Source organism: Platalea leucorodia, assembly GCF_965183815.1.
Source record: "Platalea leucorodia genome assembly, chromosome: 3".
NCBI classification, from domain to species: Eukaryota; Metazoa; Chordata; class Aves; order Pelecaniformes; family Threskiornithidae; genus Platalea; species Platalea leucorodia.
The window spans coordinates 60,710,345-60,733,774 of record NC_138825.1 but is presented as its reverse complement, the minus strand read 5'-3'; the positions used below and the strand labels follow the sequence as shown (position 1 = coordinate 60,733,774).

At 37.5% G+C, this 23,430-nt stretch overlaps 1 protein-coding gene across 1 annotated transcript in view; it reads right to left on the bottom strand.

The window, feature by feature from the left end:
• Nucleotides 1-6,806: 6,806 nt before the first annotated feature.
• The window catches only part of TMEM181 (transmembrane protein 181), a gene marked incomplete at both ends in the record, with an annotated part of 32,959 nt that continues 16,335 nt past the window's right edge, over nt 6,807-23,430 (bottom strand). Inside the window, 15 exons of the mRNA XM_082305981.1 lie at nt 6,807-6,885; nt 7,848-7,914; nt 9,558-9,650; nt 10,761-10,840; nt 11,497-11,548; nt 11,646-11,748; nt 12,427-12,484; nt 13,578-13,669; nt 14,298-14,428; nt 15,229-15,328; nt 16,319-16,399; nt 18,388-18,507; nt 19,622-19,740; nt 20,338-20,428; nt 21,718-21,773. Of these exons, the coding sequence (XP_082162107.1) occupies nt 6,807-6,885; nt 7,848-7,914; nt 9,558-9,650; nt 10,761-10,840; nt 11,497-11,548; nt 11,646-11,748; nt 12,427-12,484; nt 13,578-13,669; nt 14,298-14,428; nt 15,229-15,328; nt 16,319-16,399; nt 18,388-18,507; nt 19,622-19,740; nt 20,338-20,428; nt 21,718-21,773 (1,322 nt within the window). The remainder of the gene's footprint in view (nt 6,886-7,847; nt 7,915-9,557; nt 9,651-10,760; nt 10,841-11,496; nt 11,549-11,645; nt 11,749-12,426; nt 12,485-13,577; nt 13,670-14,297; nt 14,429-15,228; nt 15,329-16,318; nt 16,400-18,387; nt 18,508-19,621; nt 19,741-20,337; nt 20,429-21,717; nt 21,774-23,430) is intronic.

Here is a 23,430-nt window from a genome sequence, read left to right as displayed (position 1 = left end):
GGGCATGGAATGATAACAGAAATAACTATCTATCTTCATTGAACAAAGGTAAGTTTTTTCACATTCTAGAAGTGCTCAGCAAGCTATACATGGGTAATCATTCACTACTGCAGCCAAGTGCATGTGTTAAGTAAGTCTTGAACTCACCTGCTACTTTCTACACTGATTTTGCCGATAGCCAGTGTGATGCATTCTCATAGTTGGTGAAACAGGATCCTTTCCGAAAGGGGGGAAAAAACTGCCTCAAGCGACGTGACTAAATAAGATGTGAGTAAGTCTCCTGCCTTCAAGCATAAAGTTGCAGAGGAAAAACAAGTAAAACAAGTTTTCAGCATAGGCTTGGATAAGGTTTTCTTTGTCACCTAATTAAAGAAATGGGAGCATGCTATGAATTTCAGACTGCCTCCACGACCTGCTGTGCTGCTGCTGTAAGCAGCACCTCGCTGCTAGTGAAGTGGAAGGAACTGCTTTCAAAGCAAGTCTAGGAGAGCGTTCCCGGGCTAGAGTCAGCCTGAGTGACCTGCGTTTGCTTATATTTCGGAAGCCCTGTCAAATGTTTTCAGAATCTGGCTCTCAGCTACAGCTGTTTAGAATGAGATGGCTGCTGATACAAGAGCACGTTGTTGTACGCAATTCTGAAACATCAAAGGACAGCAGAGGATTTGTTTTTCATAGCACTAGGTGCATGAGGGTGCTCCCTGCAATAACTCGGCGTATCCAAATGGGCTCTAGAAAACCCTGTGCTAGGCAAGGCTTTGACCCTCTTCCTTCCTATCCATTTCTGCTGTCAGGTGGGCAAAAAAGTTGTCTTTATCAGCAGGTTTGGGCTTGGTACAATAATATAGCTGTAAGGCTTATATATTTCTGCTAGCGCACCAGTTTCAAAACATCTCTGTAACCACATCTGTTTCATGACAAGCCACTTTATTCCAGCATATGTCCTAGTGAGTGCTACAGGGCTATACTGAGTGCATATACCTTATACTGAGGAGTTTATACCTTCTCTTTCTGTAGCAGAGAGAGTTGGCTAGAAACAGAATGCTGAGTGTTGGAAATGACACAACAGCTGTAAAAAGAAAATATTGAACCAAGATAGATTGAATAAAGGGCCTGAAATAGTCATCAGGGTAAGAGAGAAACTTGTCGTAAAGAGAATAAATCTTTGATCTCTGAATTGCCAAGGGAACTTTTAATCTGGATGGCTGGATACTTTATCTCCTTTCCATCAGCATGCCAGAATAATGCTGGTAGTGTAATACCTACTCAGCTCTTTATTTGCGGTTAAAAGAAATAGCTTTGTGCACTTTGAGTCAGTATTTACTTCTAGAAACACGAGGCTGCTTGGTCAAGCCATTCAAACATTCCTTGTCCTTTGTTCATGTTAAGAATAGCAAATCCCTTGTTTTTTTTTTTTCTTTTTGCTGTTTATTGGTTCATGCATGTGCTGAACTGCAGAAAAAATGTCTGAGATGCTTGTCAGTGTAAAAGCTGTAAGGGAGGAAAGAGCCCTGTTGCATTAAAACAGAAGTTGTGCTACAGAAAGGTAGATACTGTTTTATAGATTGACGTGAGCAAAAACGAATGCTTCCGATGTGACAGTTGTAGGACTACAGAAAGGGGGTTGGGGTTTTTTTGCGGGGGTGTTGGTTCTGACACCACCAACCCTCGAGTTAAAATAGGGCTTTTCTGTAAAATACTACAGACATTGCATATTACAATCCTGATGTACAGTTACTGATTTTTTAAAATTTGAATTATCTTCAAACACCTGAATTTTAATCACCTTTTTCAAAGACTGCTGGCTAGCTCATCTCAGTGCCAAAGTAAAGCGTTGGGGCGATAAGCTTGCAGAGTCCTTGCTCTAGGTAAGTAATTGGCTGTAAAAAAGAATATCAGCACAAACTGTGGGCTGGCGCAGTCGGGAAGGTAATTGTAAATCCCGTCTCTGTCTCTAGCTGACTGCCACGGCTCTTCATGTGACTGCAGCTGCAGAAATCATCCGCATGTCGGCCCTGATCTGGAGGGCAGGAGGAAGGGGGAGGTGTGTGTGGGGGGGGGGGGTGTCGTCATTTACTGTAAATGCCACAAGCGAGTGTGACCCGTCTTCCACCATTAACTAGTTTAACTGAAACCTAAAGGAAATGGCTTCACAATTAACTGCTGCTGGTAAATGAGCACTGCCATCGCGGATGCTAAAGCAGGAGCAAGCTGCGAATCCCTTTGCGCAGAGATGTTTACAGCCGTTTTATTCAGCACACAATGAGATTTTGGGCTCTCCATGAGTTTATACGAGGAATGGCGTCACCCCAAACGGAGGGTGACATTGCAGCCTACCAGCTATGAGCAGACTCTTGGAAGATGCAGAGCTATAAGAAGGAGGTGAATGACATCAGCATCTTCATCATCTCTAAACCTTTTTTTTTTTTATGACGGGCCAGCGGGCTGCAGGTGGGGGTGGCCCCTCCTGGGTGTGCCGAGAGGAGGCATCACGGCGGGGTAGGTAGGGGAGCTGACAGCCCTGCTGGCAAAGGCAGCCGACAGCGGCGAACGTGAAGCACCCGCGTTTGCAGAAAGGTCGCTGGCGCTGGCATTCACCGGGGGAAGTTTTCCTGCCTGCGTGACCACAGCAGGCTTTGCAAAGGCACTGTCAAGCCATTTCGGAACGCCAGTTCCCCTTTGGGAACTGGCTAGCGTATTTCTTAGGAAAATTAGCAACCTGTCCTTCCACCTTCAAGCCCAGGCAGGATAAGCAAAAAAAAAAAAAAAAAAACCCAAACCCAACCGAAAACATAATTCCCTGGTTCATCTGTGCTGACAGAGCCTCCTGGATCCCATCCTTACGCAATGAACCCAGTTTAACTATGCATAAGAAAATACATGTGTAAGTTATGAAAATGGTACAGTTTAGTCATTTGCTAGAAGGAAAAAAAACCAAGATACCATATAAAGATATAAAACTTTATTAATTATGAACATATTTAACAATGATTATGCACATGAAGTCTTCCAAGAAACTCAATACCCGGCTTTTGTTTGAATTACTAGTTTTCCTTCATATTCCATATTAGCATGAAGTTTTCCGACATAAATAGATAATTTGCTGTCGTTAACACAACTTCTAGACACATAGAATATTTAACACATGTCCTCATGCACACTTTCTCAAAGCAGCATTTAATTAATTACAGCTTCTTATTAAACAGAGCATTTATCTTACACATTTTTATACCATTTTGGTACACAATTCTTCCATATTTTCATTTTACATATTTACAAACTTCTAAAAAAAAAAAAAAGGTTTTACAGTAATGCAAAGGTTATTACTGGCATAAGCAAAAGGAAATGGGGGAAAAATTGGGTGACTATGGATACAAAGTTGTCTTTTGGCTCAGAGAAAGACAAGGGATCAAGGCCTTTCCCAGCCGGACCCATCCTCCCCTTTTCCCGTGGTATTAGAGCCAGGGCTCCGTTGCAGCAGCTGTTCCTTCCTGCTCCTAAGCCTTATGCTTCCTGTTCTTTGCCAGTCCTAGGAAAGGTTCCAACCAATTCCCACACCGACTGTATTTTTAAAGCAAATACTACAGAAAATGGTTGCCGTGAACGGCTCACACTCAGTGATTACCGATTTCTTAAAAGCCCCTCTTGATCATTGTCTACATGGAAGTCTCGCAACTGTTTAATAGACGGCATCTCCTTCAGAGCAGGAACACGCTGTGCTGTGGGGCCTTTCTGCACACTTTTCTCGTTTTGTACAGTTCCACTAGTGATGGAAATATTTATAGACTTTAGCAGGAATGAAAGGAAAGCCAGGCTAGTTTCTTATCCGGATCTCTTCTGTTTCACCCGCAGGTTACAATACTTTACTCAGAGGTGAAGTTATGCCACCTACTCCCAAGCTGTTTATAATCCAGGTTGTAATATTTCTCAAATGCTGTCTCTGCTTTCCAGTTGTGGAAATAAGAGGAGTGAAATTGAGATTTCTTGCTAGCAAAACTATTTCCTCATCTGCTTCACTGCTTTTGCCTTTTTACTGTATATTGAATTTGATGCGACAGTGCTTCAACCAAGCTTACCAGTACACTCTAGTGCTTCTGAAATACAAAACTATTTTGCATGGCAAACATTGCTTAAATATAATCTCTAAAAATTAACGAGGAAACTATTTTTGTAGTAAGATACTTATTTTAAGTACACATTTCCCATTCTCAGCTTTCCTATTTCTGCTTTGAACGTAGTGATGTAGAAAAGTTAATGCAAATGAAACGGCAAGTGAAATGGGCTGAGAACAGATTAGAAAGAAATCATCATCTCAAACTTAGATTAACAATATTTTCTTTAGTTAACAAAATCCCAAAGCATGACACTGTGTTTCAGGGTTAACTGTAACAACCAGTTCAGACTGTGATAAGAAATATTAGTATACTTTGCACATTGGTCAAATCAAACATCTTATCTCTTCAGAACAATTTAGAACAGAATTAAACAATATCAGAGCCAAAAAGATCTGAATATGTAAGGATCATGTAAATATCAATTTTTGAAGCCCCAATTCCCGTACCCACTGTTACTCCAATAGCAGTCAAAAGGATTTGGGGTATGCAAAGGATGCCTAGTTGGCTCCCAAGTCTGACTCTGCAAATTCAAACAGCTGTAAGCCTCAAGAGAGACATCTGGGGAATGGTAAAAATGAGAACGGGCTCTCCTCTTCTAGGATACAAAGATCATCTCCCAGACTTGTTAAAAAAAAGTCTACAAGGAAGTGCTGAAGGTACAGCTTACTACAGTTCACTGAAAAAAAAAAAAAAACAAACCACCACTACCTTGAAATCCTTCTTCAGTGTTTTCCTATATGCTCTTCTAAACTGACACCAGTTAATTAAGAAATTAAAGGAAAAAACCTTCCACTCTCCCCCAGCAGTTTACTTGCTTTAGCCTTACAATAGTGCTTTGGCTTCTACCAAATAAATGATCCCTGGTACAGAAAGTGTTACATTTCAAATGCCCTTAAAAAAATTCACATAATTTTAGAAAATTTTCTCTCTCTCACACACAGAGTATCTTACCACACATGTCTGTAGCAGAGCACTGATTTAATCTGAACTGTTCTGTGGCAGCAAGGATGCAATCACATGAAGCAGTTCCTTTGGTCCTCGCTAAGCAAATTGCTGCCCTGTGAAGTCTCCCCTTCGTGATCCTGAACAGCTACCAGGAGGTTATTGCAACGGAAACGGCCTAGAACAGTTGTTGCATCAAAGCAGAACAAATCTACTTTTCCCCCAGTACGATTCAGCCAGTCTAGCAGGACTTGATTGCACTCTTCTGCTTAAACTAGTTCAATGATGAGCACAATTCCCTAGGGTAAGCCAGCGCCATTTTCTGCCTCGTACATTAACAGTGCTTTTGAGAGTCTTTTCTACAGCAGCAGGGCAGAGAAATGTATTTACAAGTGTAAATCACAGTTATGAATCCATGAAAAACAGATGCTTTCAGACAGGTCAAGTACCTGAAAACAAAAGTAGTTAGAAACAAACAGCATCCACTTAAATAAAGAACTGAACAATGGTGTAGAAGAAAACCAACTTAAATAGCGAAAGAGCAGCATTGTACTAGGAACACTTCATTCCCATGTAACTCCGTTCCGGCACAGACTGGAATACAGATAATCACACAATGTTCTAGTAAAACTTTCGATCAGTACAGGTGCCGACTGTGGTATGACAAAGAAGTTGAACTATGCACAGAACATGCTCAAAATCTAACTCTCATGCACGTTCAATACATGAGCAACCACGATTGTTCCTAGGATGTAGATTAACTATCTGTTAATACAACTTAAGGAAAAATTCTGGTGTAGAAAAAGCCTCTAAAAATGAAATGTTTGGAAATTTGAAATTATAATTCTCTATGAAACTTTCATGCTTTCTTCTCTGTAAGTGTAGCAATCTCCTCCAGCATACAAAAGAAGCCAGAAAGACGAGTACTGTCTTCCTTGGAAGATTTGTTGCTGCCTAAATATTTCCATTTGAAAGGGCTGTTTAAAAAAACAACACAAACCCCAAAACAAAACACTTCTGTTGTGGCAGTAAAGCATGTTATGAAACATATATTATACAAATAATTTTGCACCACTGAGGCTATTTTGGCTAACTAGAACTTGACTATTTGCACATATCTCGCACTTACAAATCTGGTAACCTCATTTAAATGAATTAAAAAAATGGTCTTAAGTCTATATCGCTTCTTCAAAGGAAGAATGGAAAGCTTGTGTTTCCTTGCATTAAAAAAAAAAAGAGAGAGAGAAAGAGAAGACTGTAAAACACTTCATTCCCTGCCTCCAGCTCAAAAGACTAAGGTAGAAAATTGAAAGGGAAATGAGGCACTTCGTACAGCAGTGGACAACATACAAAGGAGCTAACAAATGCAACAGATCAATGACAGTATGCTGTACATAATACTCAAAAAAAAAACCCCAAAAAACCAAGCAGCAAGGAAGCAATTTTAAAATCAGCATATAATCAATGACACTTCTAAATGGAAATAGACTTAAAGATTTTAGTCCACAGACATCCTGCGATCAGGCATTTTATATGACATGTAAAAATTTTGGTTTCTTAAGTTTTCACCACAACCTTTTCAAGCATTCTTTTTTCAGTTTTAACTTTGTAAACAGGAACAGAAGAAGGATGTCCTTCCTGGGAGTTGGTGTTCAGATGACAGCAGGCTGTAAGGAAGCCAAGGAGGTCGTCCATCTAGGAAAACTTCAAAATTGGTTTAATTCCAGCCGAACAAGTCTGCCTACATCAAAATCAATCACTGTCCGATTCCTCTTTATACTTGGCTCTAATAGCTTGGCCATTCTGAAGTGGCATTTCTTCATAGTCACTCCTGTGAAACAGATACTTGTTAAAAATTCTGAAGACGGTGTTCAGACAGAAGTCCAAAATAAACAGGAAAGTTCTAAACTACATTGAGGCATCAAACTGTTATAATGGCTAAGAAGCTGGTATCTGTTGTTTTCCTTCCTTGTTGGGGATATGAGAAATAGATATGACTTCTCTCCAGAGGATGGTGCATAGTAAGAGGTATTCCAGTAACTGCAAGCCACTCTTCACAAGGATTCGTATAGAAGCAAGCTGGTACTACCACTACTCATCTAACTAAACAGAGGCAAGCTATCTCAGACAATGCATATAGCTAGTCTAGCCCAAACTTGTTCCGCTTACTGCAGTATTAATCCCATCCTCACTGTTCCAGCCACTTCTGTGTCTTTGGTAAGAGGTGAAAACATCAAGGGCAGATAATGAGTTTGTTCAGTGTCTAGCACAGAGACACTTGATGAGGATGGGGTTGAAGTGCTACTGTCATCCTCATATTACATAAATGCACAAGTCCAGGAAGTTTTGCTAGATTTGATGATTCTTATTGCAGTAAGTGATGGACACTTCAGAAGAGCCATTCTCCTTCCCTGAAGCATTTACATACAAACTGCCTCTTTGCTAACTCCACCGGACTCCTGCAATCCTTCCAGGTTTAAAAGAAAGTGCTTTCCTTTCACATCTCATGCTGCCTTCGCTCCATGACCTGCCAGCACCCTAATACTTACTTACTTGTTTGTATCAGTGCCATGGCAATCCCTTTTAGAAACCAAAAAAAAAAAAAAAAAAAAAAGAAAATAGCACATGTTCTCATTGCATTTCTGTTTCAGAATAAGGCTATGTTTCTGTTCTTTAGGCAGAACACTTTCACTAACAACCTACAAAGCCTTCACTTATTTAATGAATGTGGAAAAGAACATGACAAAAATAACACACCAAAAGTAACTCTCCATAGGTATTTTATAATCTTACCCATAAATCACATCATCATCTGAATCATTCAGCATAGAAAAAGCGGGATTGTCTTTCAACTGTGATTCTGGAAAATACAAATAAGGGTTAATTTAGCACATTAAATATAGAAATGTGGCTGTACTTCTAATCCAACACTGAAGCAACAGACTCGACAAGTTCCAAGGCAGTCACAACTACAATTCAACAAAACTATATCCAAAAAGGAATTCTCTCCTTTAAATTCTTCACCCTTCAGCCACAACATCATGGTATTCTTAAGAGTTAAGGAGATGACATAACTATCTCGTCTTATTTTTAGGTAGATATTCTCCATGTTGTATAAGCAGATTTCCTCCCTTGTGCAGTTTCCTATGTCATATTATTTCAACCTGCACATAAGAGTAATTAAGTCAGACTTCATTATTCTTAATCATTATTCAAAAGTTCATATATATTTAAAAAGCACAGACTTCATTAACTTCTTGGTTATTTCTAAGCTACAGATATAACCAGACCAAAGTTGTAATCCCTTGCATGCAAGTCAATGATTAGCCAGTTATTTTTCATGCTTGTAATAGATGAAGGAAGGACTTGTACCCTTATGGCGAGATGAAAGGAAGCACATACTTTCCATTAGCTATTTATGACAATTCCCTCTACCTTGTTTTAAGGCCTTAATTTCTTGCATAATCTGTGCTGTTTAGCTGCAGTTCATAATTGTATGCAAGTAAAATTCAATCCAGCAATTTGCTATAAACGTCTTTTTCCTGGCAGCTTTTTACTTTCTGCCTTCTATAAACTAGTACTTCTTGCAACCCAACAGCAAGTTTTTAACTTTGTCCTCACCCAGCCATTTCTCTTGTCTTTCTTAATGGAAAAATTGCATTTTTCTGTAACAGTTGCATCTATATCTACTCTAAAAAGTTTAGAGAAAGGACCAGCTCCACTATTTAGTGCCTTCCCCCTGCATACCTCTCAGCATGCAAGATGTGATGGGACAGGTTTCCCATGAAAGGGAAAGGACCAGATGATCTTTCCAGGTCCCTTCCAACCTGGGCTTTTCTATGGTTCTGTTTTTTAAACTCAATGCTTAAAGTGGAGAATGTACTCAGTATAAATATTTATTTCACAGAATCTTTATCTGTTAGAGAGGGATAATGCTTTATAATCATCATGTGAGTCTGATTACATCCTCTGCGCAGGAATGCAAAACCAGAAGTGCCACCGATAAAGTGCTTTTATCTCCCTTTACATGGGCTCTGTGCAGCCCTCTCCCCATAGCAAGTTCCCCAAAATTCCTCCCATGTTAGAGATCAGCTTCACTCCTACTTTTCCAACAGCATGTTCCCTATTTCAGAGTCCAGTTTGCCAGCATGCCAATATATTAACCTTATTGTTAGAACAAAGTACAAAGGAAGTATTGTTGCTCCTTAAGGATTGTCTGTGAGTCAGTGCAAAAGTTGATGCATTATATGCAAACATCATATCGGCTATAAGCTTGATCTAAGTACATGAGAATTCAGGTCTATCCAATCAGTTATATACATTTTATGTCTTCCTTCATATTTCCAATACTAATTTGCTCAGGAGCAGTGCAGCTTCTGCTTATGTTAACTCAAAGCAAATTGAAACAGTAATGAGACAACAAAAATATAAATATATTACACAGTATCTGCTAATATGCCAGCTCTCGTCATCTAAGTTTGCCAGACAATTGCTTACACTTACCATATAGTGCATTCTTTGAGGGGGAATACACGAAGGCTAATGTGTAGAGATAAAAGTTCAATAAACCATAAAATGATAAGAATTCTGCTGGTACTAAGTGTCAAGGATATTGCTCAATATAGCTCCATACATATTAACTTTGGAAACAAGACCCAAACCATACATAAGCTGTTTCAATGGAATGAACGTTTACCTTAAAGTCTGAGAGCATGAATGGCTAAACAAAACTGCATGTTTTAAATTCAATGACAACTAATATACTCAAGCTATTTCAAGGTAAAGCTCCCACTGAAGACAAAGCTTTAACCCAAGTAACATTTGCTGAGATAAAGTCTACTCCTGAGTGGTGGAGTGAATTGAATAGTTCTGCCTTGAATGCTAAAAGAAAGCTGAGTAAGGGGGGTGTTCAGGTGGGGTGGTTTTGTTTTGTTTATTTTTAAAAAAGTGCTTCCTTGGCACAGTGATTGAGAAGGAAGGAGAAAGGACTATCTGTAGATAGAACTCTGAAGATAGCTTCTTGCCATCATTTTGGGAAAATACTAAATGCTTTACATATCGTCTTCTACTAGCTCCCAACACATATCTAAGCTTATCAGTAACCAGAGCAGTTGCAATCACACAGGCACTTTCAGAAAGCAGAATGAACTAGGATCTCATGGTTCAGGTCCAGAAATACAGTTTGCAATCCTGTTGCCAACAGACATCAGAAATAGTCTCTCTCAAGTCACTTGAGTTCTCTGCTGTGACCTCTTCCACATGTAGACTGGGACCAATACACAAACGCATTTTCAGTGGCTTCTAAACTCTTAGTTTCTCAGATATTTTGGTACGCCCCATGCCAACGGATAGGTGTACAGCAAACTGAATTCAGGCAGCAAATACAGCCAAATTTGTCACAGTAACTTGGTAAAGTTACTTGAATGCATGCATATCTAGGCCTTCATTCCTTTTGAAGAGTATCAAATGCAGTTGTGATTTATGTGACGTAAACAAATTAGACTGAAACTGTCTCAGCTCATAATCTTTACAAAGAGCCATTACAAAATGCTGACATGAAACCTCGATCAAAATGGACTGAACTTCAAAAGCCCACGTACAAGTCAAAGGTCTCAGTCCTTAGGTACATCATTTTTAGGTACCACCTCCTCCATGAAAACAGATTAACATTCCTAGTTGAGCAGTATCACAACACAAGGATATAATTCTGATAATGAGTCGACAGCTCAGCAACAAAGTTGTCCTGTAGAACTTGTGCTCCAAAGCGTAGGTAGAGTATAACAATGCTGTGGAAAAAAGGTAAAGCATATAGGTGTACTGTGTCTTTAAACCACAAAATTTAAATAGTAGCTTGATAGAAAAGTATATGAGAAAATAATTATGTTAACATACTGACCATTTATTTTAAGACACATTTGCTTTCATAGTTCTAAATTAAGAATGATTCTTTTGTGATTAAAAGTCAGCAGTCAACTGAGTAAAGCAGAAAAAATCCCCCATGGTCTCTTTCCCTCAGATTTCATCCACTACAGACAATCCAAAAGTCAACAGTAATTTGAAATAACTGCTTGGAGTGGGGGAGACAGATATTAACAATAATCTAAAAAACTAATTCTAAACTTCTGCTTTGACTAAGTGAAGCTTACAAAGCTCCAAAAGAGGTGAACAGTGCACTCCAGGCCACTGAGCAGTACAGAAAACATCTTTGCTAGTGAACCTCTAAATCTCGCAGTGTATTGCTGTGGTAACAGAAATAATATAAAGTTAGCTCTAAAAGCCTCAAGAAAGGTTAAAAAATTAAGAAATGCTTGCCATAACAATCATATCAAAAGACATTCCTCAGTTTCATTGACAATTTTATTATCAACAAAATGTATTCAAAGCCCTGAAAAAAAGGTTATAAAAGTTATAGTACTGAGAAATGTACTTTGAAAAGCCTTACCTAATGACAAGCACTACAAAGGTTAATGCAGTCAAGAATTTTAACCTGAGATCTGAAAAAGATTGAGAAAAGTTGTTATTAGCAAATTTGCACCTACGTCTAGGAGAAGCAAGCCTGTTTGGGGAAGAATCAAAAGAAATATTCCTTACCAACATAAGGCATGTTATGAAGTTCTGAGCATGCCCTCACTATCAGGAACAAAAGGTAGAGAATGTATGTGGTTGCCACCACAAGGAAGAAGATTTTCATTCCCTATAAGAAGAGCATTAGTTTTTATTATTTAATGAGATTTGGTCTATTCCTTCTTCCCTCAGTAGAAATCATTATTTCCCAAAGCACAACGTAGAATGGTCCATTTATTCGGGGAAAGTAGGTTCATGAAAGGAAGTACAAAACGAGGATGGCTATACATCAAGGTAGGTTTTGGGGGAATGTAAAGAAGGTATGTTTAATAGAAGTCATCATTTTGTTCACTGAGTTCACAGTGAGCTGAATCTCAATGATTTTCTAAAAACACAGCTCCTGAGAACAATACAAGGACCCCTATAAATCTGATCTTCCTTTACAAGAAAAGTCTGATATTTACTAGGACAGAGGATCTTGGCAGGAGTAAAGATGTACAAAACTGACTTAATAAGAGCCTTAAAAAATTTCTTTCAATCCCAACAGTCAGGAGTCTGTAACTAAACTTGTGGTGTTGAGTCTCCAGATTTGCAAAACAATTTACTCTTCTCATTGGGATGGAACTCAATATGGCCTATGCATGATCTAAAGCAAAATTAAAAGTACCCTAGTCAGAATAAAACCATCTGACCAGCATTTGCTGTTTTCTAAATTGTGTTACAGATTTTAATAGAAGAACAAACCCACCTCCTTGTATTGCCTAACTCCACCTGACACTTTAATAGCAAGAAAACATTTCTGACTTACCTGGAAATTACCTGTGTCAACCCTGTATTGATATGTAGGATCACGTACTTCATTAACACTAGAAAAGATTCAAAATGAAAAAGTGGTACTTAGACCATTACAAAAAACAAGGTCAAAAAGCCGTACTGACCAAGAAACCCACTAACAAAGAAAAGGTTTAAAGTTACTATACAGAGTTTATAACTAAAAGTTTTGGCTGTATAAATTGGTCCAATGCCATTGATTCCAATGGAGTCATGACAATTTATTTACATGACATGACATCCTCCTTCTTCCCAAACCAAATTTTCAAGGAATACGCAGGATTTCAGTTGTGAGCATGTCTAATCTCCCCACTTATTTTTTAGAAAATGTATAATCTTGTAAATTCCTACAAGCCTTCAGGATTTAGTGTTTAAATTTTATCCTTCGTGATGATAATTATACTTAAGAAATAACAGTGGTATAAGCCCTTCCCTCATAGCAATTCTGCTGATAGGGCATTGCATTTCCTGCAACTGCACTGCTTTCAACAATGTACAACAGCATGGAGAAGGTTAGAAGGTATCTTCCTTCTGAGAAATAAAATAAGAGGCAAACACTTGAGACTAAAACAATTTAGAAACTACAAACATAGCAAAACTGAGAAAGTTTCTGGGTGGGGAATAGTGATGCCTTTATGTCAAATGGGAAAAAAAAAAAAAAAAAAAAAAAGAGAGAGAAACACTAAACCAAGCAAAAGAACTCAGTTTTGATTTGAGAGAGCATAGCTTGACCAAGCAGCGTCAATACCAATTGTGCAGGTTTAATAGTTGAGAAAGTTTGGTCAAAGTGTGTAATAGCTAACTACAGAGAAACTGTTGCTTCAAATACTAAAAGCTAATTGGGACATAGCACTAGGAGGAGTATTGTACGGAGCCGTAACATATTGACAAAGTGGTGATTTCTAGATCTCACTCTGATTTATGAAATTATGTACTACTAGATTGTCCATGGGGAGTTCTGTTTTCAAACTAGTCACAATTTGCAAAACAGAAAGATGTAAGAATTTGAACTCCATTCCTGTATCACAATCAGGGCATTAAGAAACAGATACCACTAATTATAAACAATCTTCTCATCCTTGAACACTCTCATCTTGTTACTTTTGCACTAAATTTTAAATTACTTACGTTTGCCATATTCCCAGTGTAACAGAGGCCAGCCACAATAGTCCAACAATAAAGAATTTGGGCAGATAGAAAGTTAAGCACTTCCTTTCCCCCTGTTGAGAAAACAATAGTGTGGTGAAGGAGTGAACCCACATTTGAGATTTCATTCATTCTTGACAGAATAAATAGCTATTGTCTTTGTTTCATTCAACACGAACTAGATCAACATACTTGTCTTCTGTATTTTTAACCTGCACAGGTGATTACAGAAGACAGAAAACTGTATCAACATTTGTGTTAATAAGATGCAGTAGATTTGGAGCATCCTATTTATAAGGTCCCACATATTTCACTGATACTGCACCTATAGGAATATGCTCCAGAATAAATATTTATCTTATGCAGTATTTTAAAGTGCTTTAAAAACCAATCAACCACCATATACAACAACAAAACCCTTCAAGCAAGAACAAAGCATAATGGCATCATAATTCTGAAGACTGTCTTGCAATAGTTTAGAGTGGACTGTCCCATCTATCTCATTTAGGCATGGTAGCCTCAAGACAGTCTACTCTGCCACAAATCTTTTTAACTCCAAAGCTTCATGTGTCACATTGTACTTTAAGAATAAAATAAATGTCTCTTTTTTTAAAATTTGATTTCATTTTTGTCACCGTTTGAGAGAACTGAAAAAACAAGTACTGTCTTCTCAGTAACTAGTAGATAATGTTGCACCCTTACCTGTACTCTTATACCATGGTAGACGCAAAGCCAGAACAACAACAGTGCACACAGAAACAGTGACTGGAATAGATCATCCAGCATTCCGGGAAACCAGCTGTTCACCAGAAAAGAAAGGGGGAAAAATGGATCTGTAACAAAATAAGAAAAAAAAAGTTAAACAGAGGGGGAAAAGCACAGTCTCTTCCATTATGAAAAGTAAAGCCGAATGTGTCTTCAGAGGAACAAAAAACGCTAGATTTTTCAAATTACACCAGTAAATTAAATTGAAGTTTGCTGTATCTTAAAGTAATTTACAAAAAAAAAGGTGCCTCCAGCAGCAATCCTCTGTGCTGTAGAAATAAGCTGAAATGGTTGCCAACATTTCTAGAAGATTTCAGGTTTTATTAGACTTGCTACTAAATCACTCTTCTTGGTGATGACCTAAAAAATCATCATAGAATGACAGAAAGGCAAATATTCTTTTGGTACTGCTAGAGAGTGCTAGAATTTGATGTGGTTTACCGGACCAAAAGTAGCCTCCATTTTTAACTAACGTGTGAGTATCTGAAGAAGTAAGACTTAGCAGACAAACACAGAAATTGCATTTACGTGTTGCTATATGAAAGGTTCAGTATGGTTCCAGCCACCTATTCCAGTCAGAGCTTTAAACAGATAGAGTTGACCTTCATGTGACTGAAAAGAATGAAATCCACCTACTCATTATGCCCTTGAATTTGATACACTTAAAAAGGGTTGTTTGTTTTGGTTTTTTTTTTTTTTTTTTTTTTAAATTAGTTTTCTGAAGCCTTATAAACAGCTGCTTGTGAATTTAAGGCCAAATTCCATTTTGCCTTCTCTCTCACGCGCACTGTCTTTTTTTTTTTTTTTTTCCCCTTTTTTCCTTTTTTTTTAAGAAGAAGGTTTTCTAAAAATTCCAGGATACAAGTACCATTGTAAAGTAGCAGGAGGGGAAGGAGGATGGACATCCATTTCTGCTCAATACCCCAGTCTCTCATGGAGAATTTCCGCAGGGAATGTGCAAACAAGCACTATAAAACAACAAAATTTTGTAAGGAAGGAATACAGCCTTAATGGTTTTACCAGAGTAAAGAGATAACACAGCACATTGCAAAGGTTACTTCAGGAGGTCTTTGCCACCGAGAACATTGTAAAACAGGAGCCACATCTCCTAGCTTCTACTTCTGCTTCAAGATTGCTGGCTTACCCCAATGCAAATTACTTAATCTCTCAAGCAAACTGAGAAGGAACCCAGCTAGTACTGCGCAAATCAACAATGTATGAAAAAATGTTGCCTAATTACTGGTCACACACTACCAACAACTTCCACTTAAACTCACTTTTAAAAAAAAACAGGTCCCATATCACATTCACAGTTACCTGCTGAGTGACATCATCTGTGTGAGTAAAATACTATGCAAGTGTTCTGTGCTTTAGTCTCTGAAAATTCTGCATTTTAGATTTTATGTTGGTTTTTTTTCCAAACACTTCTTTTCCAAGGGCCAAACCAGGTTGGAGGGAAGAGATAATCTAAATCATAGCATAATTTAGGTTGTAAGGGACCTCTGGAGGTCATCTGGTCCATCCTCACACTCGAGGCAGTGACGACTTCAAAGTTAGATCAAGGTCATATTCAACTGAGTTTTGCTCATTTTCAGAGACAGAAAGCCCAAGCTCTGGGCATATTCCAATGTCTGAGCCTACCTGCACTACAAAAAATATTTTTTCTAGCATCTAATCACAATTTCCTTTGTTTAAGCAAATTTCTTTCTGTTCAATTCAAAATCAGAGTTCAGAAAAACAAGTTATCCCATTCATCCTATTTTCTTAATGTCCCTTCAATACCACTTGTAAAAGCATAAAAGCAGCAACTACATAAGTATTTTTGAAACATTTTTTACGCCCATTCAGTGATATCTCAGCTCTGCTGCCTGGGGTTAAGTTACCAAACACAGCACTACAGAGCAGTGTTATCAGCTGCCTACATAACATATTCCAGAAAAACTGAAACAAAATCTTACCGTGACCATAAAAGTAAGAACTACAAAGACAAATCGGAACCATATTTCCACTTGTGAAAAAGTTGGATTGTAGGTCTTCCACTACAAGAAAACAGAAGAAAAATCACCCAATGAACAATGTTTTGACAGGGTACATACGACATCAATAATTAGCACTTTCTGCAGATACTGAAAAGTTCTCTGGCTTTTCAAAATTTAAAGCTATAACTGAATTCCACCACGTCACCATGAAAGACAAATATAAATTCATACCCATAGGGTTATCTGATGAAAGAATAACCAAAGCAGCCTAATATCCTTGCTTCTCTTTTAGCCTGCCACTTTATAACATACTCGGTGTGCTGTCATATGTTAAAGCACTTCTCAGGACAAAAAGGATATTCTTCGTTGATTTCAGTGGCACTTTCATTCAAAGTTTGAATGCCAATAATTGAGTAAATCCAGTATGTTCTTCCTTATTACCAAGTTCAGATGCATACATTGATTATGAAGAGGTTGATAAGGTACAGGCATGCTTCCTGTAATGGGTTTGTTTTCTTAAAACTTATTCTCTTGTTTCAGAAGTGGAAAAAAGAAAATGAAGCAAGGGAAGAATAAATGAGCTAACCAGAAATAAAGAATCTTTTTCATAGGTTAAGGAAGAAAAGCTCCTTCTTCTCCTCTAATTATTAGAAGGGCACAAAAATTAATTATAACGTGTCAGTTTGCATAAACTCTGCTCTGTTGACAATTTATCTCATAGCTGGTATGCTTCTCTTTTTGAAGCCACTTTTGAAATGTAAACTCCCTGGTACAGCATATGCTCTGCCTATCTGAACAAGAAGCTTTACCTCTCAATGGATTAAATCCGTCAACCTCTCTCTTGTCTTTTTAAACCATAAATATAGAATGAAAATTATATGTAGAGAATCCCATTATACAAGAGGAAATCTATGATTTCAAGTAAGATCACCATAAACTACTGTAATAATTAAATAAATTGACAATTTTAGTTACTGTGGGAAAGCAGGGCTTTGGGTTTGTGTTTTTTGGTTTTGCACACAAGTCTGCCTTAAAGGCAGCCTGCAAAGCAAGAAAATAAACTGTACAACTATAAATGCTCCAGTACTTTGTCCTGTTTGAAATCTGGAACTAAGCAAAGGGGTTTTGAGTTTTGGTTTCGGTTTTTGTTTTGTTTTTTTTTTCTCCCCCCTCTTAGAGCTTATTTTTAATGATGTGCTTTATGCACTAGAATATTACAAATAATAATATTCAGGAAGTTCATTTAGTATATAAAAAACACTTTGGCTTTACAGTAAGATTTTTGCTTGTTACCTACTCTGACATACCAAATTTGCATACAGGTAGAATATACCGTAGTAACCTGTATTATAAATTTGGTTTAGATCCATTTTCTCCCAATGCAAATGCTTCTAAATTTCTTTCTGGAGCCAATCAGCACACACTGATGATGTAACTGTTTTATAAGCAATCTTTAGCATTATGAACTGGGCTAGTTGTTTCACTAGGGATTATTTTAGTGAATTATTTTATTAGGCTGCTTATTTTAGCTGAATAAATATTTTTCTCTTCTTCACAAGCACAGTAAAAAAAAAAAAATCTTAATTTTTCTTTGAGCTTGTTGAATCTTTCTAGCCCACACTTTTGTAAAGTCTGGAAAAATCTTGCTAATTCAGATACACCTACTGGAAAGACTGAAAAAGATACTATGCATTAGAGAGGCAACATCTCTACAAGCAAATGCAGAAAACTGGATGTTCTAGTCTAGCTTGCCTACTGTTAAAAATATCTCCCAGGAATTAGACTAAATTTATCTGTTCCGGAAGACAGCATTAACAGTTCTGAAACAAAAATCTTTCCCTATAGAGTTAAAAAAAAATTGGTCTAGACCCTTATTAACAGCAAATGCTATAATAGTTCTGACGTTAGTAGTGACAGAAAAATTAATTATGATGCATTTTATGTTTATCTTCAAAAATGATATAACTTTTTTATTACAATTAAAGCAGACTCCTACAGCATTAGTAATTAAAGAGATTTCTTTTGCTAGTATAAAACTTTATACTTACTGTGAAAGTAATATTCTGGATGGTGTATGTTAACTTATCTAGATCTTCAAAGGTAACAAATATGTTGTACTGAGTGTAGTTCAGGTAGCCAAGGTGAACAACAATGATTTCACTGCATTTCTGTGAACACATACAGTGAAGAACAGTATGTAAAAGCCTTCCATTTATTCCAGAATATGCACTGTTAATATAGGTTGGAGAAATTGTTTCTAAATGGTCAGATACTGATGATATTTATTCTATGCCTTACCAATCTTGATCAGTCAGAAAAAAACTCAAACAAGACCCACAGATAAAGAATTTCTTGAAAGATACCAGACAAAGCAGAAGAAACTGATAAAGTCAGTCAGCAGGATCAAAGGTTCAACCAATAAACAAGGCTAGCTTTTCACTTAAGCTGGTGATAGCAACTGCTTGCAGCACCAGGAAGGATCTGAATAACTGTCAGTTGAGCTCTATGTCATCAGATTGTGAGACGGCACTATCTTGTACTATCATTTCTAAAAGTTAACAGGAGGAAAGAGAAAACCCAAGCATATTGCTCTCTTGGCCGTGTGTAATTAAATCTAATGGAACACTGTTCATTAATTTCTGCAGAATTCATATATATGTGTATATATATATATATAAAAACATTTGATTTACCCCTTACGCTTATCACAAAAAACTTCAGCTATGCCCTTCCTAAAGGATTTGCATCTGGAGAAGTTGTTTTGGATGTCTCTAAGCTTAAAAATTTCAGTGGAAATTATACTAGAAACTCAAAACCTTAAACATTTCTTCAGAGGTGGAAAGAAATTTGGCTTTTTCAGAACACAGATGCCAGCTGATTTCAACCAGACTCTCTGCTAGGTGTTGGAGAAGAAGAATTCTCTCCTGTCAAGCCCTATATACAATCTTCGACAATATTCCTTTCTTCAGTACTGCTAAATCTGTGTAGGTGACTAAGCAGCACACACTGCTTTGCTGGCAGAGAGCTACTCTAGCAAGAAAGAGGGATCTTTAAGGGGTAATACACGCAAGACATAGAAGGAAACAGAAAAAGATGGATAGGTAGGTATCTTGCTCAGCGCTACTAGCTAGGTTGCAATTATAAATAAAACTATACTCCAGAGCCTTTCCTGAGATGTGCTTAACAGATATATTCTTCTCATTTGCAATGTAATGTACCATGCACACAAATAGATTTAAAGAAAATGTACTGTATCAGAGTTTTGTTTAAGCAGGCACATACTTGTGCACAACTGAGTAACCTTGTCCGATTGTGTACTTGGTTATTAACATATGGTGTGCTTCCATCCTTCACCACTCCAAGTACTTTGACTGTCATAGTAACATTCTTTTTGAGGGATACTGTAATTAAAAGAAAAAACATTAAGCTATTTCTACATGCAGAAATGAAATCTCAAATAGAGTTCCAAATATAGTTTAAAACACATATGATATCCAAAGATTACTCAAAGTTATTCAGTTATACTTTACTGGAGTAAGGGTCCAGTATATTAATTAAAAAAAAAAAAAAATCACAAAACTTTTTATTTACATACTTAGGCAGTAAGTGACAAATGCCCTGTACTGAATCTTGACAGTTTAACAATTACTAATACAGTATTTCTCACATATTTACAGGGAAGTTTTATTGAAAAATTAATATCATTACAATCTACCCATCTAATTCCCCCCAAAATGAAGGAAGAGAGACACAGATTCTCTAGATACTACTGCTTTCACAGAAATAACAAACAACTTATCCCATATACCTGTTGCTTCCAGTTCTCAAGATCACTCCTGTCCATGTCTTTACTGGGGGCAGAGGGTGGAGGGGGAGAAACTGTATCAAAGGAAAAACCCACCAACCATAGCCAGAAAGCAACAGGATCATGTACGTGACAGATGAAATTAAAGATACAATATACAGGTTGCTATAGCAGTTTCAGTTAAGATTCTCACCATCATGCTGATCCAACTCAACTATGCAGGTCAGCCACAGCTGCTGATTGTAAGTAGACAGTGGTGGTGAACTTAAATTAAATGGCTTCAGCTGTAAAAAAAACCCACAAGGTTAGCACCAGCCATTATTCTGTTACATGATGTATCTGTAGTTACAATGATGAAAGGCATGTTGATTATGTTTGTGACAATACTTTTGGGAATAGATTTAATATGTGCTACTCTGTGAACAGTAGGATAAGCAGCTCAAATGTAAGTCTGCCAGAGAAGTAGCTTAAACAGCACACGTATTTTGCACAGCATTGAAGTAAGGAAAGGTATGACTACTCCCAGCACATAAAAGCAGCATCAATAAAACAAAAAAGTTCAGATATGAAAAACAAAATCTTGAGACCTAGCCTGAAAAAAAAAAAGTCATTTCTAGCACTTTACATCAAAATTCAGGTTTGTGACCCCTCATCTGCTACACAGTTTTAAACCTGTTCAACTATAATTGTGAAAACAACAACTGTTTTTCCACTAGGTTTTCTAAAACTCACACATTCATTTGAAAAGCATGGAAAATATCATTAACAGATAAAACCTACAAGCAGGAAAAACTTCTCTTATTTGATATAAAAATATGCTTTTTAAAAATAAAAAATCCACCCATAATACAGTACCAATCCAAACATATATAGGTGACTAATAGACCAAAAGAAGAAAGTGCATTTAAAGAAAATTTACTTTAAAAAAAAAATCAAAACAACAAAACCTTTTCATCACTTTCACAAAAATTACTTTAGATATTAGGTTGACAGCGAAGAGCTAGACAGAAATAAAAATGCAAGAACTGAGAACCAAAATATGAAAGCTTTCAAGAAAGTGAATGTTAAGAAGCCAGATCCCATGCCTTGGTCACGTGACAGTGAACAGTTAACAAGAAAAAGAAATATTCCTTCCCAGCTGACAGAAAGGAAGATCACAAGAGGGATATCCTTAGTTGTCACCGAGAGCACTGCTTTTCAGTTTATGTTCTCAATTTTTATTTCTGAAACCCCTACAAGAATCTCCAACATGAACTCACCAGGGAATCCTATCAATCAACACTGAAGTGTTACTTTATCAGAAATTACTGTGCAGAAACATCACAGAATTTTTTACTTCACCTGCTCACAAAAGTAAGAGACTAGAAATTGCTGCTGGGCCACTCATGACGTAACACAGTGGTAGTACAATATTGCACGTTCAATTTCAAACTGGAAAGCACCACGTGACCACAAAGTTTTCCAGTAAAAATCTAAATACTTAAAATAATTGGGGGGAAGGAGTGGAATGTTTAACATTATGGACATCAAATAAAGCCATTCATGTTATCCAACAATATTTATTAACTCTTACCTTTAGGCTGTTATTTAAGTCGGTTCTTGCTACAGAAGTTTCAATTACATTAGGACCTACACAATATATAAGAAGAAAGAAAGAAAACAATATTGAAGTATGTGTATTACTGATAAATAAAGACATAAATATAAGATTTCAAAAGACTGTACGAAATACCTCCCTGCAAAGCAGGTAAATAGTATCCTACTTTTCAGATGTTTAAGCTGAAGGGTAAATCACTTAGACATTTCAGTATCATTAATAAACTTGGCCTGAATGTTCCTTTAAGCCTCTCTCCCATAGTATTTCTAGGCATGATTAAATAGGAAGTAAATTATAAATCAAGAACCGCATGTCAGAAGCCCTGCATGTATACTCTAAACCACTACAACAAACCACGTGGTATTTTTCCCAAGCTAAGCGGTACACTGCACTCATGAAAGTACTCAGCTACAGAAAAAGCTAGCTAAGCACCAGTGGCACTGTTGTTAACAGCAACTTGAAGCTCAACAAGGGCTGCAAAAACCACCTGAAAAAACAGCATATTTAATTGCACTGTAAAGTTTCTATAGCCAAACTGCTACCATTACCTGATTTACACAGAGCATAGCATCCATAATGCATTGCACTCAAGGCTCAGGTACCAGGGCAAACACATCCCATTGTACTGGAGTGCGTGATGCTAATGCCTTTTTATGTACGCGTAGTATACTTGTTGTGCAATCACAATAACAGTACTTTATGGCTAGTGCTGGATTTTCATCGGAGTCGTCTGTTCAAGCCAAGATACCCACGTGTTTGTTTAGGAACAGTTCTCAGTCTACTCAGATTGGGTCCCTCTTTTTCTATAGAAATCTGGGGCTCTAACAGATTATGCATATCATCACGTAAGTGAACATAATTGCATAAAAGTTCTATAAACAATTTCTCCTAAAACAGAAAATCCATTTAATCAATGGAGTTTCATGCCCAATTGTAGTGGGAGATGTTCAGCTCGCTACCAGACTTTTCATGCAACCATTCCTCCAATCATTCTGGATACAGACACACACACTTAACATGTACTGATCGACTGCATCCATTCACTCACACCCTACCTCTAGTTCTGTATGCAGTACATGGGAAGCCATAAAATCATAACTTATGTTAGAAGAGACCTCCAGAGGCCATCTAGTCCACCCTCTTGTTTAATTAGATCAGGGTGTTCAGGGCCATGTCCAGTCAAGTCTTGAACACCTCCAAGGACAGAGGCCCCCACAACCTCCCTGGGCAACCTGTTACAGTATTTAACCACCCTTATGGTGAGAAAAAAATTCCTAATATCTAACTAGAATTTCTTGTGTTCCAGCTTGGGTCTGTTGCCTCTCACCCAATCCCCATGCACCTCTGAGAAGAGTCTAGCCCCATCTTCTGTGTATCCTCTGATAAGGTAGCTGTAGTCAGCAGTACGGTTTCCCCTTAGCCTTCTTAGGTATGCAAGAACACGTGGTACTGGAGAGAAGATGAATACATGCATGTATGTACATACGCAAAAGTACGGATTCATGCATGCATATGTACATATACAAAAGGACTAAACCAGAAAAATGAAAGGGAAGAGTAGGAAAAGGTCTGTATCTGTATACCAGGGTGTGAACAAATACAGAGGAGATGTATAGCAGGTAGGGACATAGGCAGGACATATATGTGAGTATTTGGGTCACTCTAGCGGCTTCCCAGTCACAGTAAGAC